Genomic DNA, 13,690 nt, shown 5'->3' on the forward strand with positions numbered 1-13,690 from the left:
TATTTATTTTATGAATGAGGGATGAAAAGCAACTTGAGACCTGCTTATGAGTGCCTTTGGGGGGAAATGGCAGATGCAGAAGGGCTCTTTAATGTAGCAGAACTGAGCAAAGCCAAAACCTACAGAGAAAACATCTGCAGGAGCACGGGCAGGGATTCAGCAGATCATGCACCTCTGGGAAGTGGTGGACTTCTGCCCCAGCTCCCAGTGCCTTCAGATTAAGATTGAAATGTTGTGATTGTGTATTTGTTGATCAAACATGGGGTGAGGGAGAAACTGTTGACCTACATGTGAAAGCTGAGACTTGGTGATTTACTGGTCCCCTTTAGTTCTCTACTGAAAGCCATGGAGCTCTGATGTCAACAGTTGAAGGATTGGATGGACTCACCAGTTTCTTTCCTACAGGAATTCATCTCTGCTCTTCATCCTGCCTCTTTCCAAATTCCCTCCCTCCCTCCCCTCTGTGGTCTCCATCCTGAGGCTCCACACAACGCTCAGAGTGAAATTTCTCAAGCTGTTGGTTGGAGGGACAGGAGATAATGCTGAAAATTTAGCCTGGTGTGTTCTCAGGCAGGTTTTCAGAAGGGAAAACGCCAGCAAAACTTTGTGCCAGAAGTCAGCCCACTTTCCAAACTGTCTCCTTTTGCTGGCAACTCAGGAATTTATGCATGTCCTGTGAGTGAGATGTCCCCAGAGCAGCCGGGGAGGCTGGGACATCAGTCCCTCAAGTGCTGTCTTGAGGAAACAAGTCTCTAAGATTCAAATGCTCCTTTGTTTATGAAATAAAGTCCACCAGACCTATTGCCAATTGTTTATGCTAAAGAGCACACTCCCATTAATGCTAATGGTGCTTTGGAGCATAAATCCTTGCTAATTGATATAGGAATGTATCCCAGAAGAGTTTACTTTACTGCTGATTTAGCTGATAGATATAAATGTGTGAGAGGGAAATATTAGCATTCATGTAAAACAATTAGGTTATCAACAGGGGCAAATGATTCAGAAAATGACTGCAACTTTCCAGTTCCCTTCAATGAAAAAAAAAAAAAAAAAAAAGAAAGTCTGCTAATGAGGAAAATCAGAGGGAATACAAATATGAGCTAATCATTGCTATTACTTAATATTTGTGTTACATCAGCAGCCCTTGGAAACCAGGGCAGGGTTCCCACCTGAGCTCTGTGCTGATGTGGGATGGACAGGACCATCCTGCTGCCCACCAAGGCAAATCTTCCCTGTGATCTCTCTGGTGGAGCAGTGTTTTTGGCTTACGAGGCTGATGCACCTGGCCCCACTGGATGTTGAGTTCAGTAACATTTACTAAATAGGCATGAATAGAATGATACAAGCAGCAGATAGATTTCCACAATTTAATTTTTTTTTTCAGATAATATAATGGCATATGAAAAGTGAGGCAGTAATGCAGTTCAAAAGAAAAAAAGAAAGCAACCCCTCTCCCTCCCCTCCCCTCATTCTCCTGGATCTTTCTGCCAAAGGCTGACATTATTGAAAGTTTGATAAATACAAGAATTATGGCCATTTCCATAAAAATCAGATTGTTTAAAATCTACCATTTTGTGGCAAATATACAGCCATTGAAGGAATATTTTTTTTCAGTGTACTCAACAGTTTTACCTATTCGATTCCCATTTAGTTTTGATGAGAATTTATTTTTTTTTAAGAGAAGGCTCAATACAGGAAACGTACAGTAAGCCATAGATCTTCCCCAAAAAGATGCTTTGACCTCCAGTGTGGAATCTGTGGAATTTTGAGCATATGGATTTCCATTTATTAATTCTAAATCTATCTAGAATCAGGAGGAAAAAAAGTCACATACCAAAAAGTACAGTATTGTATTGTTTTATGGCATTTTCTGATTCATATATTTTAGCCATTTTTTGATTTTTAGTGCAAGACCAAGCATATTTGCTTCTGCAAATACAGAAAGAGATCAAAATTTCTGCATCTTAGAATCTTTTGCAAGTCACTGAATGGCAAGACTTTTTCTCCCCACAGATTTCAGTAAGCCTAATTTTCAAAGTCTCCATTATTAATGAAATATCAAGCGAATTAGGTAACATTTGCCTGGGCATAGTTAAAGACAATATACCCAGGAAGATTTAATATAACAGAAAGCGCCCAACCCTAGAAACAATTTATTTTTTTTTCCATTTAATGCTCATAAAATTTTACAGACAACAGAATCCTTTCTTAAGCTTTATTTAAGAAATCGAATACTATTATAGTTCAATATATATAAGACACATCCAGTATTGTGTTCCTGATAGCAAGTGCATAGATTTTGTTAAGATATCATTTTTATATTTAAATTTTTTTTTATTTGTTACTCAGTAGCACGTTTCATGATCACACGAAGGGATATTCCCAGTGATTTTGCTAAGAGCATGAGAGAAAAAACAGAACACAGCAAAGTAGTGAAACTACAACAGAGATGAGGAACAAAAACGATCAGGCAAACTATCAGTACAGTCGATTCCTGATAAGTGAATAATCTGATTGCTTGGTCACAATGCTTTATTCACTTATCAGGAATGATTCACACTACATTTTGTTAAACTGTTTTCCTTAGCCTAATACCTAAGAGTCACACTGGGCAAAGGCACACACACTCTGGCAGGCTATTCTTTAATCAGCAAGTCTTGTGACAGTTTGGTAATTTCCCATGGCGATACACATATAGCTAACAAAGAGACATTTTGCTAACACTGCAAGGTGCCTTACATAATTGAAATTAAAAGCATGTGTTTAAGCAGGACAAACTGTTCAGCTGCATTGCTTTAAGGAACTCATTTCTCTCCCATTGTCGAAATTTAAAAAAAAAAAAAAGAAAAAAAGAAGAAAAGAACGAAAGAAAACCCTGTATCTTTCAGCCCTGAGTATTTAAAAGAAACCTAACTGCAGTACAAGTCTTTTTTTTTTTTTTTTCAGTTGTAGTTTTGGAAGAAAAGACCCTTCACAAAGCTCTAGTTTCTTTCCTAAGACCAAGTTTGGAGAGAAAAGAAAAAAGAAAACATCCACAGCAAGCTAAAAAAAAAAAAAAAACCAAGAGAGCAATTCTGATTTATCCATCATGCAAGTCAAGACTTACTTAACTGAATCCACTGGTGTCAACATTACCCAAATCGAGATCATAAACTCTAGAGGTGTCAAAGACTCAGGATGTAGTCTGACCATCAGGTTCTGCTTTCCTGCCTGGGCTGTCTGCTACAGGCTCCTGTGGTTTTTAGGTTAAACCTCGAGCTGCTTGGACCCCTGACCTGTGATAACAGACCCTGTGGGACGGCACTGGAGCCTGTTTGGGGCTCCGGACTCATCACTTGTTTGCTTCTCATGGAAACGGAAAAGTGGAAAAAAAGGAAAAAGAAAAATTTAGAAAAATAGATCGAGCAGTAACAACCAGGCCAACTCACAAGCCAACAGAAAATTTCAAAAGTCTTCCCAACGCAGGAACCAACATTGCTGCTGACACCACACGGATACACCCAGTGCGCCAGGACCCTGTCGGACGGTAGTGATGGGGCTGTGTGTGTGTGTGTGAGCCAAAGCCAGAGCGCCAGAAAGACCAGGGGAGAGGAGACAAGAGGGAGGAGTGTCGTTTGGGTCTCATAAGAGCACTTTTAAGTGGTCTTCGATTCCTGAGCATCACAGAAAGTGGGACAAAGGAAAGGGATGGGGGCGTATGGCTTAAATTCCAGAAAGCACTCGCCAGTGCTTCTCTCTCCTCCTTGGGTTTGGTTTGGTTGGTTTTGTTTTTTTTTTTTTCCCTCCCCCTCTCCAAATTGTAAGGTTTGTAATCTGTGATCAGAGGAGAGAAGAGACTTTCTGTAAACCAGAACAACATAGATTTTTTTTCTTTTGCAGCTTTTATTTCATCATGGTAGACACCGCTTGGGGGAGAGCAGAGAGATTCTTGTGAGGAAGAAAAAATTACAGGAAAGGAAAGAATAAAAAAAGCTAAGAACCAAGTGTAAAAAATAATGAGAAAAAAAGTGCTATGGTATTTCTTTAGTCCCTTTTGAGATTTCTGTAATACTATCAGCCAATGCTGAGAATGATCTGCTTTGTAAGCCCACAGCAAAAATATCACCCATTAGAACAATGGGGGGATCTTTTTTTCCATCATTTATTTCTCCTTCTTTTTATTTTGTTGATTTTTTTAAAATTTTATTTTTATTTTTTTTAACTTCCACTGGCTTTAGTAGAAAGTCTTCCTGTGCTCACTTGGATTTTGTTGTATTTTTTAGAGTATTATATGTACAACTGCCCATAACAAGCTTGATCACCTGGTAAGACTTTGCAGGCTCTCCCAGCCCTAGTTAAGACATGATTAGTTTCTAGGGAGAGTTTGACTAACACCATATGCCAACAGATTACTGCGCAGTTTGGAAAAAATCCCAAGGCTATATCCTCCTTTTCTTGAATGTTTCATATGCTTCTGCAACGTAGTGGCAGAGTATTATTATTATATTTTAACAGCTCGGAAGAAATTATCTCCATAATTCACATTTTCCAGACTGACTGAAATGCCACAGCAAAAAAAAAAAAAAAAATCTTTTCAGGTGTCTTCTGTGTGTTTGTGTGCAGAAGGTTTTGCAGTTCGAAGGCTAACAAAAGCTACCTTCAATAGGACTTTGCAGGAAATTCATTTAAAATGCTTCCTGCTCCAAGAGATTATCCAAGTGATAAGGCATGACTAGGGGGAGGAAGAGAGAAAAATAAAATAATAATAATAAAAAAAAATATCAAAGAAACCAGAACATGTCTAAAATGTACAAATCCTCTTTTGCCCCCCAATCAGCTATTCACTTAGGTGGAATCGACTGTATCTTTTGTACACAACCAACAAATAGAGAAAAAAAAAAAAAAAAAAAAACAGGCACGTGGAACAGTGAGGTGTGCAGATGTATTACCAACACAGAATGACCACCAACAATACAACACACAAAGTAGAGAGACAAGTATTAGGAAAATGGTTTAATATTGGAGACAGAAGCAAAAAACTGCATCACACAATAACATACGTTACAAAAATAAGTCTGACTGTTTCAACTACACGGTTATGTTCACAATGAGGACAGAAGAATCAGAAAAAACTCTGATCTAAACAGCAAAAAAGCAAACCCCTAACGTTTTAACTAATACATTTATCCACGCAAAGTGACCGAGTACTCCTAATTCTAATTACCTTATTGTGTAACTGCACGATACAGAATAAAAAGTGAAACTTACCGCTTTTGTTAAGACAAAATTCTAAACACTAGATATAAGCAAAGGGAAAAAAGAAATCAAGCCAAAGTTTTGAATTCTCGAAACAAAACCAACTCTCTTTCTACCGTCCAGAAATCAAACTTGAAAATCAGTCATGATCGAGGGGGCCCACGAGAGTAAGCCACAAAAATTTCCATTTGTTTTTTAATCTCCAGTATAAAAAGTTCCACTGGTACAAAATGCATAAGTACAATCAAGTTGTAGAAATAGGAAAGCCTGCTTTTTTTTTTTTGCCTTTTTTTTGTACTTTTTTTTTTTTTTTTTTGGCTCAAATTCCATCAAACAACAAAATCCAAATGCATCAATAAAACAGAAACAATACTCAAATGGTCTTACAGTTTCCACTAGATTGCATTAACTTTGGCTTTTCTCAGACAATACTTAAAAACTAGTTTGTAATTCTAAACAAAATGATAGTATTATTAATCTACAAACAACAATTCCCACAGCACGAAAAAAACACAAATACATAGGTTTGTTTTTTTTTTTCTTTTTGTATGACATTATCCAAAAAGGTAATGAAACTACAGGATATTTTTTTCTTTTTGTTAATTAGCACTTAAGATAATAAAAACAGAAACAGTAAAATGATTCCAGAGTAGCACAAGCCAAGGAACTGTAACCCCTATGGTGAAAGAAAGATGAACTTGTTACTCCTTTGAGGACTGCCATTTCATTGCAATTAGCTAATTTGTTTGATAAAACAACTAGTCTAGTCTTTTGATTAGAATTTTGTAAAGCAATTTCCCTTGTTTTACTTCCTCTCTTATTAGGCCCTTGCACCCTTGCAGCTTTTTCCTTTCATTATTTTGAAAGAGAACTGGTAGATAATTTGCCTCCCAGGAGGTATATGTTTGGGTTTTTGGTTTTCTATTTGAATTTTATTTTTTATTTTTGAATTTTTTATTTTTTTTTCCAGAGATGGACACTTTTCTAAGCAATGACTCATCTCAGTTGCCTGGAAGTACAGAAACATTCCTTGTCTCCCACTGCTAAGCCAATGTCCCATGGAGTAATTCAGGGCAGCCTGGTGCCGAGTTACACCGCCCAAGGACCAGAGGCATCACCGCACTAACTGGACTGGAAAATCCACAGGACACACCAGGGCATCTACAAAAGCTTTGGAAATTTAGACGGTGGGTACAATGAGAAAAATTAGTGAAACAGTCTCTAAACAATCCAAATGATGATCTCATATTATATATATATATATATGTACATATATATAATATAACGCACGTGAGATGATACTTTGAATACGCACAATTGCTGCAAGTAGTACAAAATAGCCCTCAAAGGGTGTAGGAAGGCCCCAGCAGTAGTAAAAACGTGAGAAAAGTATAGATCATTTATTTATAAGTGCATGTGCTATAAGAAGGAAACTTTTTTTGCATCACTAGAGGCTAGTCCTTTCCATCCCAGGGCTCTACATAAAGAAGCATTTAAGTTGGGGATGAGACACAAGAGTGCACCAGCTGATGTTGCTCATATAGGGCTTCGTTTTTAATTTTAGGTGGCTTCAGATATAACCAGATAGAATTAGGAGGTGGGAGAAGGTATGGCACTTCATGACCTGTAGCAGGTACTGCTGCTCACACACATTGGATTGGCAATGAATTCACTAAACCGGTGGCAAAGAACCGAATTTGGTTGTTGGTCACTGTTTGTGCGGTAGAAACGCAACCCAATCAGACTTACAAGGCAGTGAAAAGGGCTACCAGCATCTCTTTTCTGGTTCCTTACAAAGAGCTTCCTCCAGCAAACACCCACATCAGTCACACAGATGTTCCCATGGACCACGGGTACGAGTAAAGTTACTCCTCTCTGTATGAGTGTCTGCAGGAGTGAGCCAATATATTGCCGTGACAAATAATGGCAAATAACACCAAACATTACAGTGTATGTAAACTTTATCCATAAAAAGTAGTTTAACTGCAGTGCACACTGAATTTTCACCCAGGAAGATCTAGTGCATCTGATTTAAGCAAAAATTCATTTATTTAAATTACAAAAATATTATTATTCTTTTTTTTTTTTTTACTCCTCAAGGTTTTTCAAATGGTGGATTGACCGCTCCTGGCTGGGAGTGGCTCACACAATAGATAATTAAAGAATTGTTTTCTTTTTCTTTTATTTTATTAATACTGAATAGCATATTCCAGCAGCATATTAAAAGCTCTTTAAGAAAAGACAAAATCCCCAAAATCTAAAAAGGAAAACCACAAGTTAATTACTGTTTTAAATAATTTTAGTTATAGATACAGAAGAAATTTAGACAGCAGTAAAATATTTTTGTCCTTCAGATCTGCCCTGTGCATTGTTCTGATTTCAACCATGTATTAAATAAACCACAAAAAACTAAGTATATATATATTTATAGATATAGATATATATATAAAAATAAACAGCAAAATGGTGAATGTATAAAAGGTATTAACACTCAAGACAGCTCTGGGTGGAAAGGGTTAAAAGTTCAAAACTTTCTCACCTTAGAGGTTTCCATACAATATGAAGAAAATACATAGTGAGGTTTGCTTTCACAGCATTGATGTGTGCAGAGTGGTTAAAAAAGTGAAACATGGGCACTTATACAATGTTTTACAAAAAACATCAAAGAGAAATAACAAACAATAACAATTTCAGGCAACAAGACCACAGGATAGCAAGTTAACAAACTTTTTAACCTCTTTTTTTCTTTAAATATTAGGGATTTATACAAAACACATAATAAAATACCCATGTTATCAAATTACTTCACACAAGAAACACACTGAAGCTCTAGGAAGAAAGTACCTTTGGAATTTGGCACTATAGTTTCACTGATTTTTTTTTTCTTTAAAAGAAAAACTGATCACATTTTGCTGAACACAAACACACCTAAATTGTTCACAATAAAAAAATGACATCAATGCGTCACAAGCCAACACAAACTTATTCTGGAATATTTTTTTATTTTCACATGAAATTATTTTTTTAAGCAAACAACTTTTTTTTTTGTGTTTTTTTTTTGAATCTTCTTTTTGTTCTTGTTGTTCAAGTAAACCAATTTTAAACTTGTCTTTTTATAAACATAGAACACTTAAGACCATAAGACTCATGATGAAACCACAACTTAATTCACAGAAGCACCAACGTAACACATTTTACAGTAACCTTTCTTCTGTACATTGAAACAGTATAAAATATAGGTAATTTCATGTGCATTAAACCATGGATTGTCTAACTGTGAGTCAGTTCAGCAAAAGGTGACACAAGTAGGTAGCATTTGCCCTAAAACAGGGTAAATATTTTCTTATACTAATCTACAAAAAGTGGTTCTATATATATACTTTAATGAGAAAGTGAGCCACCTAAAATGGCCTTATCAAAAAACTTTACACTGCCTGAAAAATGTAAAAACTATTACAGACCTCTAGAGACTTAAAATCAGACAGTTTTATTTCTCAAACTGTTTTGGAAGTAGTCTGTTAGAAACCAACATTCTGTGCCTCTGGACACATATTGCTATTGTCACCAGTGACCAGGCAGAATGCCAATCCCTGTATAATACTTTCAAGTCTGTTTTTTTTTTTATTTTTTTTTTTACGAAATGAAAAAAACAAAACCAAAAATCAACCAAGAGAAAAACCCAAAACAAAAACCCAAACAAAACGAAACAAAAACTCTAAGGAAAGAAGAAAACCAAAACTAAGAAAAAAAAAAGGAAAAAAAAAAAAGGAAAGAAAGAAAAAACATTTTGCCACAGGTTGTTTTTTAAATCCTATCATTAATTTATCTAATAATAAATTTCAGTCTTGCATGAATGCAGCAATGTTTTTTCACATTGACTTCCCAGAATTCATAGCTAGATGAGGTCACATGCAAATTTCAAAGGTCAAACTAGGTCAGTAGGAGAACCAAATATGATGTGAGGTCAGAAAGACATCAGAAACAATGACGGGACGATGAAACTTTTTTTTTTTTGAGACGCCACAGGGACATGCTAGGCAAACGATGGGCTAACGGGCATGGAGATGTCTAGGGAAAAAACAAGGAAGAGGAAAAAAGTTACACAGAATCTATGCAGCACAAACAAAATCACTTTTATGGGTGCAGGAGAAAACTAATGCAAATCTTTTATCAGTAGAGCCTACGAGAGCCGTTCACATAATTTGCATTAACTTACAATACTTGTCAACAAGAACACAATGGAACCCCAAAAGAATCCATCTGAAAGGAGTCAGAGAGAATGGATTCCTCTTTGGGGAGAAAAGAGAGGAAAGAACCAGTTTCTACAAATGTAACAGAAAGGTACAGGGAGAAGGAGGGGGAAAAGGTCAGACAACTGAACTTTAAACTAGGTAATGGAAACTACGAACAAAATAACCAGACAAATACAAACAAGAGGATAAAAGCATGAACTGCAAAGGGTGGAGGGTTCAACAGTGAAAAAGCGCCCATTCTTGGCACAATTACTCTAGAGACTACTTCAAAGGATCTAGCTAGCATAGAGAGCTGCTCTTTAGGTATCCAATAAGTTAACAATAGGCAATAAATAAATTCCATTATTTCTGAGGCAGTAAAAATTTTGTATAAAAATAGAAATGCTTTTTACAAATAAAATTTACAGGCCTGTGGCTTTCTTTTTTTTTATTATTATTAAATTTATCTCTCAAGAAACATCAAGTATTGTCACTCATTTTATTTTTTTTTATTTTAAACCCTGTAGCTTTAGAAACAGATCTCTAAATCTTTTTTACATTAATCCTTTCCAAAAAAACAAGAACTTAAAAAAAATGAAATATAAAGACGACCAGTGTAAAATCAGACTAATATATAACAATACGTTGATTTGAACCGAAAAAAAATCAGATCTTCTCAAAAAACAAGTTGATGTAGTGGAAAGACTTGTTTCAATTTTTTGTTGCAAAATAAGTGCTTCAACTGGCATGAGGCCATTTTGTTTAACCTATAAACTGCTGGTGCCACCCTGGTAAAATACGATCCATCCATAGAAAACAACTTTTATTGTGTGCTAATGGCACCAGGGTTCACAGAGTTAAATTGCACATTTTTTTTGTGTCTGTGTGTGTGTGTGCTGTTTGGAATTTCAAGACATTTATTTTTGTTTCAAAAAGGAGATAAATTATGCTGCAAAAAACAAAATACAGTAACACAACTCAGTAATTACTTGGCAAGGAAATGGGAGCCAAGTGTAATAAGGACAAGTGGGGAGATGGAAGTGGTAACTGTAAAAATAACTGTCTCTTGGTGAAGGTTGGCTCTATGTTCTTTCTTAACCCCCCTGCAGAGGACAGGTTTGCTCATGGGACTTACCCTAAGAAAGCTAAAATAAGAGCAGTAAGCATCTGGGGTTAAGATCAGTAAGGTTTGCTGTCATTTTTGGAGCGTTTCAGCTGAACCTTCAAGCGTTTCATGCCAATCTGAAAGCCGTTCATAGCCTGGATAGCAGCTTGTGCAGAGACCGGATTGTCATAGCTAACAAAACCTGCGAGATACAGAACACAGGTGGGAGAGAAAGTCAGCTGTAGGTTAGAACAAATGTCACAAGGCTTTTTGTTAGAACTTTATGATTGCTATTTATTTGACACATTTACTTCACTTTCAATTAGTTCTTTTTTCACATCTCATATCCCATTTCCTCTCCCGTTTCCTTTTGTCTTCCTCTTTACCTTCAGAATATTTCTTTACTAGCTGGGCTGCAGTTGGCCAATTTTGGTGCAATGCAGTTTCCATTCTGTTATTTATCTACCTACCTTAGAGACTGAAGATATTTATTACTGTAACACTTTTCAGTGTAGTATCTACATACCTCCCAGTCTATTAAGAAGTGCTATTTAGGCCAGTCTGCAAAAAGGAAGCTGAAACAGCAAGGCTGGTTACAGAATCACCCCCAAACTGCCTAAACCTAGTTTAGGCTTAACTCACACCTGGGTGTGAGTTCATTTGTGCTTATGGAACACTCATCTCTTTGGGCTCTTTGGGCCTAGGACAGCTGCAATATTAATATTTTGTAATTTTAGAGCTCCTTCCAGTTCAAGATCTCAAGGTATCTTAATGTTAGTTAATTCAGTCTCTTGGTCCCCAAAGGGGTACGCAAACATTAAAATTAAGCAGCATCATAAAGACAATGGTAGGGTTTGATGAGAAGTCCAAGATCTGCTCCTTGTGTGTGAGCACTAACTAGGAGGATAATGCCTGCTTGGGTAATTCAGAATGGCTGGCCTGGCTCAGATTTCTTTTTCCTGGGAGACTGAAAATGTTCTGTTCATAATATATTCAAATCTCCCTGATTCTGGAAGCTCAAAGTTCATTTTCATATCTGGGCCTCCCACTTGTAATTGTAAAGCTCGCCTAACTGCTGCTCTGCCTCCGCTTGGGCTAATTATTACTGTACTCAGCCTGCTGTTATGCATCTGCTTTGAAATGCTCCCTCTTCTTTCCACTTGAATTTGCCTTAACATATATCCCTTCACTCTCCTAAAGCATGGATGCCACACACTTTGTCTTCAGTCCTCATACAGAGTCTTAGTGCCTCTCTTTTCACCAACCAGTTTTATTCATTTGTGCTTAGTGTCTGTGTACTTCTTGGACTCATAACCTCTTTTTACCATTACTTTAACCCATCCTTTTATGACTTTTGTACTGCTGCCCTCTTCCAATTGCAGAGTCAGAGTGTTATGCTTTTCCCACTACATAAAATTCTCTCCTCTTATCAAGGTATCCTTGTGCAGCTGTTCTCCTTCATAGATCATCCCTGTGGCTTCACCTTAAATCAACTTCACCAAACTATTTAAGTTAAGACTCTTCTCTAAGAACTCAGGCTAACTTCTGTTCCTTCCACTCAAAACTACTTCTCATTTAAATCTCTGCAGACCTATTCCTGGCCAAAGCCAATATGCTCTATCCATATTGTCCTGTCGTTGATTACTTGTTACCTCCTTAAGGGATAATAAATGTTCTTCCATACCTTCCTTGGTTTTAGTAACTCTTGCCACTTCCTCACTTTATCCCCAAGATCTTTCCCTCTTAAATTTATTGTCAGTTCCTGAGGAGCTTCATCACTCTCTTTTCTTCCTTTCCCCTATTTGATTCTAGGAGATCATGTCTGTTGACATGACTACAATCATTATAGCTCTGCGTCCTGTGTCTCCTTCCATCAGCTCTAGGATTGCCCCAGGGATAGAAAAGGGAACTAGCACAAGTTGGGAGGCACTGTCCAGGCAGATGCTCCACAGCTGAGGTATAGCTACTCCTAACTGCCTTGACAATTCAGCATTTCCCTCTACAGCTTTTCTGACCTTCAGTTTATTCTCTTAAGGGCACATTACTGCTATGAACTTATCATCACTGTAGTTCCTTTCCTTTGTACCTAGCTTTATCCACCTAGAAAGTAAGCAAATGGTCTAAACTAGCCACTTGGAATCTGCGGATGGTGATGAAGAGAAGGAAGCACACTGCTGGCATCAACCCTTAGCATTCAGTTGTTACTCTGATTCACAATTTGTCTCTACACAGAATGCAAGACTTGCATTAGCTTGTTACACTCTCATCTTCTTCCTTATTGAGAACCTTCATTTATAAAGCTTACTGAGGAATCTGGAATCCCTTCCCTTTATTTGTATTTTTCTGATTGCACCCATTCATTATTTTTTGCCTAAATTTTAAACCACAGGTTACATAAAGTCGGAATGATGCCTCTTATTAATTCTTAAAGACCATGTCATGACAACACTGATTTTTGTTTTAGATCTTTGTGTTTCTCTATAATCAGGATAAATAATTTTCATCATTCAAGTAGCAATTTTGCTGTAAGGCTGACTGCATTTCTGCACTGATGGGACTGGGTCCCCCCTCCTCTGCTTTAGTTGCATATCTCATTTTTCTTATTATAAGGTTTGTGAAAGGCAAGAGATAAGCTTGAAGAGTGAAACCCTTTGTCTGCTGAATCAACTAAAGCCCATGGAGCCTGTGAGAACTCATGGAAGAGAACTCCCAGGTGTAAACACACTGTCCTGTTATCTTCATCACCATTTAATCATTTGAGCATTCATTTTGGGTTGGACAAGAAAAGAAAATACGCCTAAGTCCTTTTCTGTGAAGAAAAGGTATTTTTTTTGTTTTGTGAAGCAGTTTTACATAAAGATTCATCATTGTCTATCACTCACTCAAAATGAACATTCCCTTCCCATTTCTGCCAGTGGACAGACTTGGACAATCTTTACACCTTTTGGATGTTCAACCTGCTCTTGTCTGTAATTTGACTTCCTCCTCCTTTGGGCAGGAGATTGGAAACTCCAGAGTAGGAAGGCCTAAGCTTGTACAAACTATTACAATTACTGTTACTAGGGGAAAAAAGACCAAACCAAAGCAACAGATAAAAAACCCACACCCAAATTGTACC

The 13,690-nt window shown here is 37.0% G+C and overlaps 1 protein-coding gene across 3 annotated transcripts in view; it reads right to left on the reverse strand.

Moving 5' to 3' along the window:
* Positions 1–3,762: 3,762 nt before the first annotated feature.
* The window catches only part of CELF2 (CUGBP Elav-like family member 2), a 376,889-nt gene continuing 366,961 nt past the window's right edge, over positions 3,763–13,690 (reverse strand). For all 3 annotated transcript variants that reach the window (XM_083859037.1, XM_083859038.1, XM_083859039.1), the window contains 2 exons: positions 10,603–10,774; positions 3,763–9,303 (listed from right to left, as the gene is read on the reverse strand). In XM_083859037.1, the coding sequence (XP_083715163.1) occupies positions 10,647–10,774 (128 nt within the window). In that variant the 3' untranslated portion in view covers positions 3,763–9,303; positions 10,603–10,646. The remainder of the gene's footprint in view (positions 9,304–10,602; positions 10,775–13,690) is intronic.

This window comes from Zosterops lateralis (genome assembly GCF_965231275.1).
Source record: "Zosterops lateralis genome assembly, chromosome: 4".
NCBI lineage: Eukaryota > Metazoa > Chordata > Aves > Passeriformes > Zosteropidae > Zosterops > Zosterops lateralis.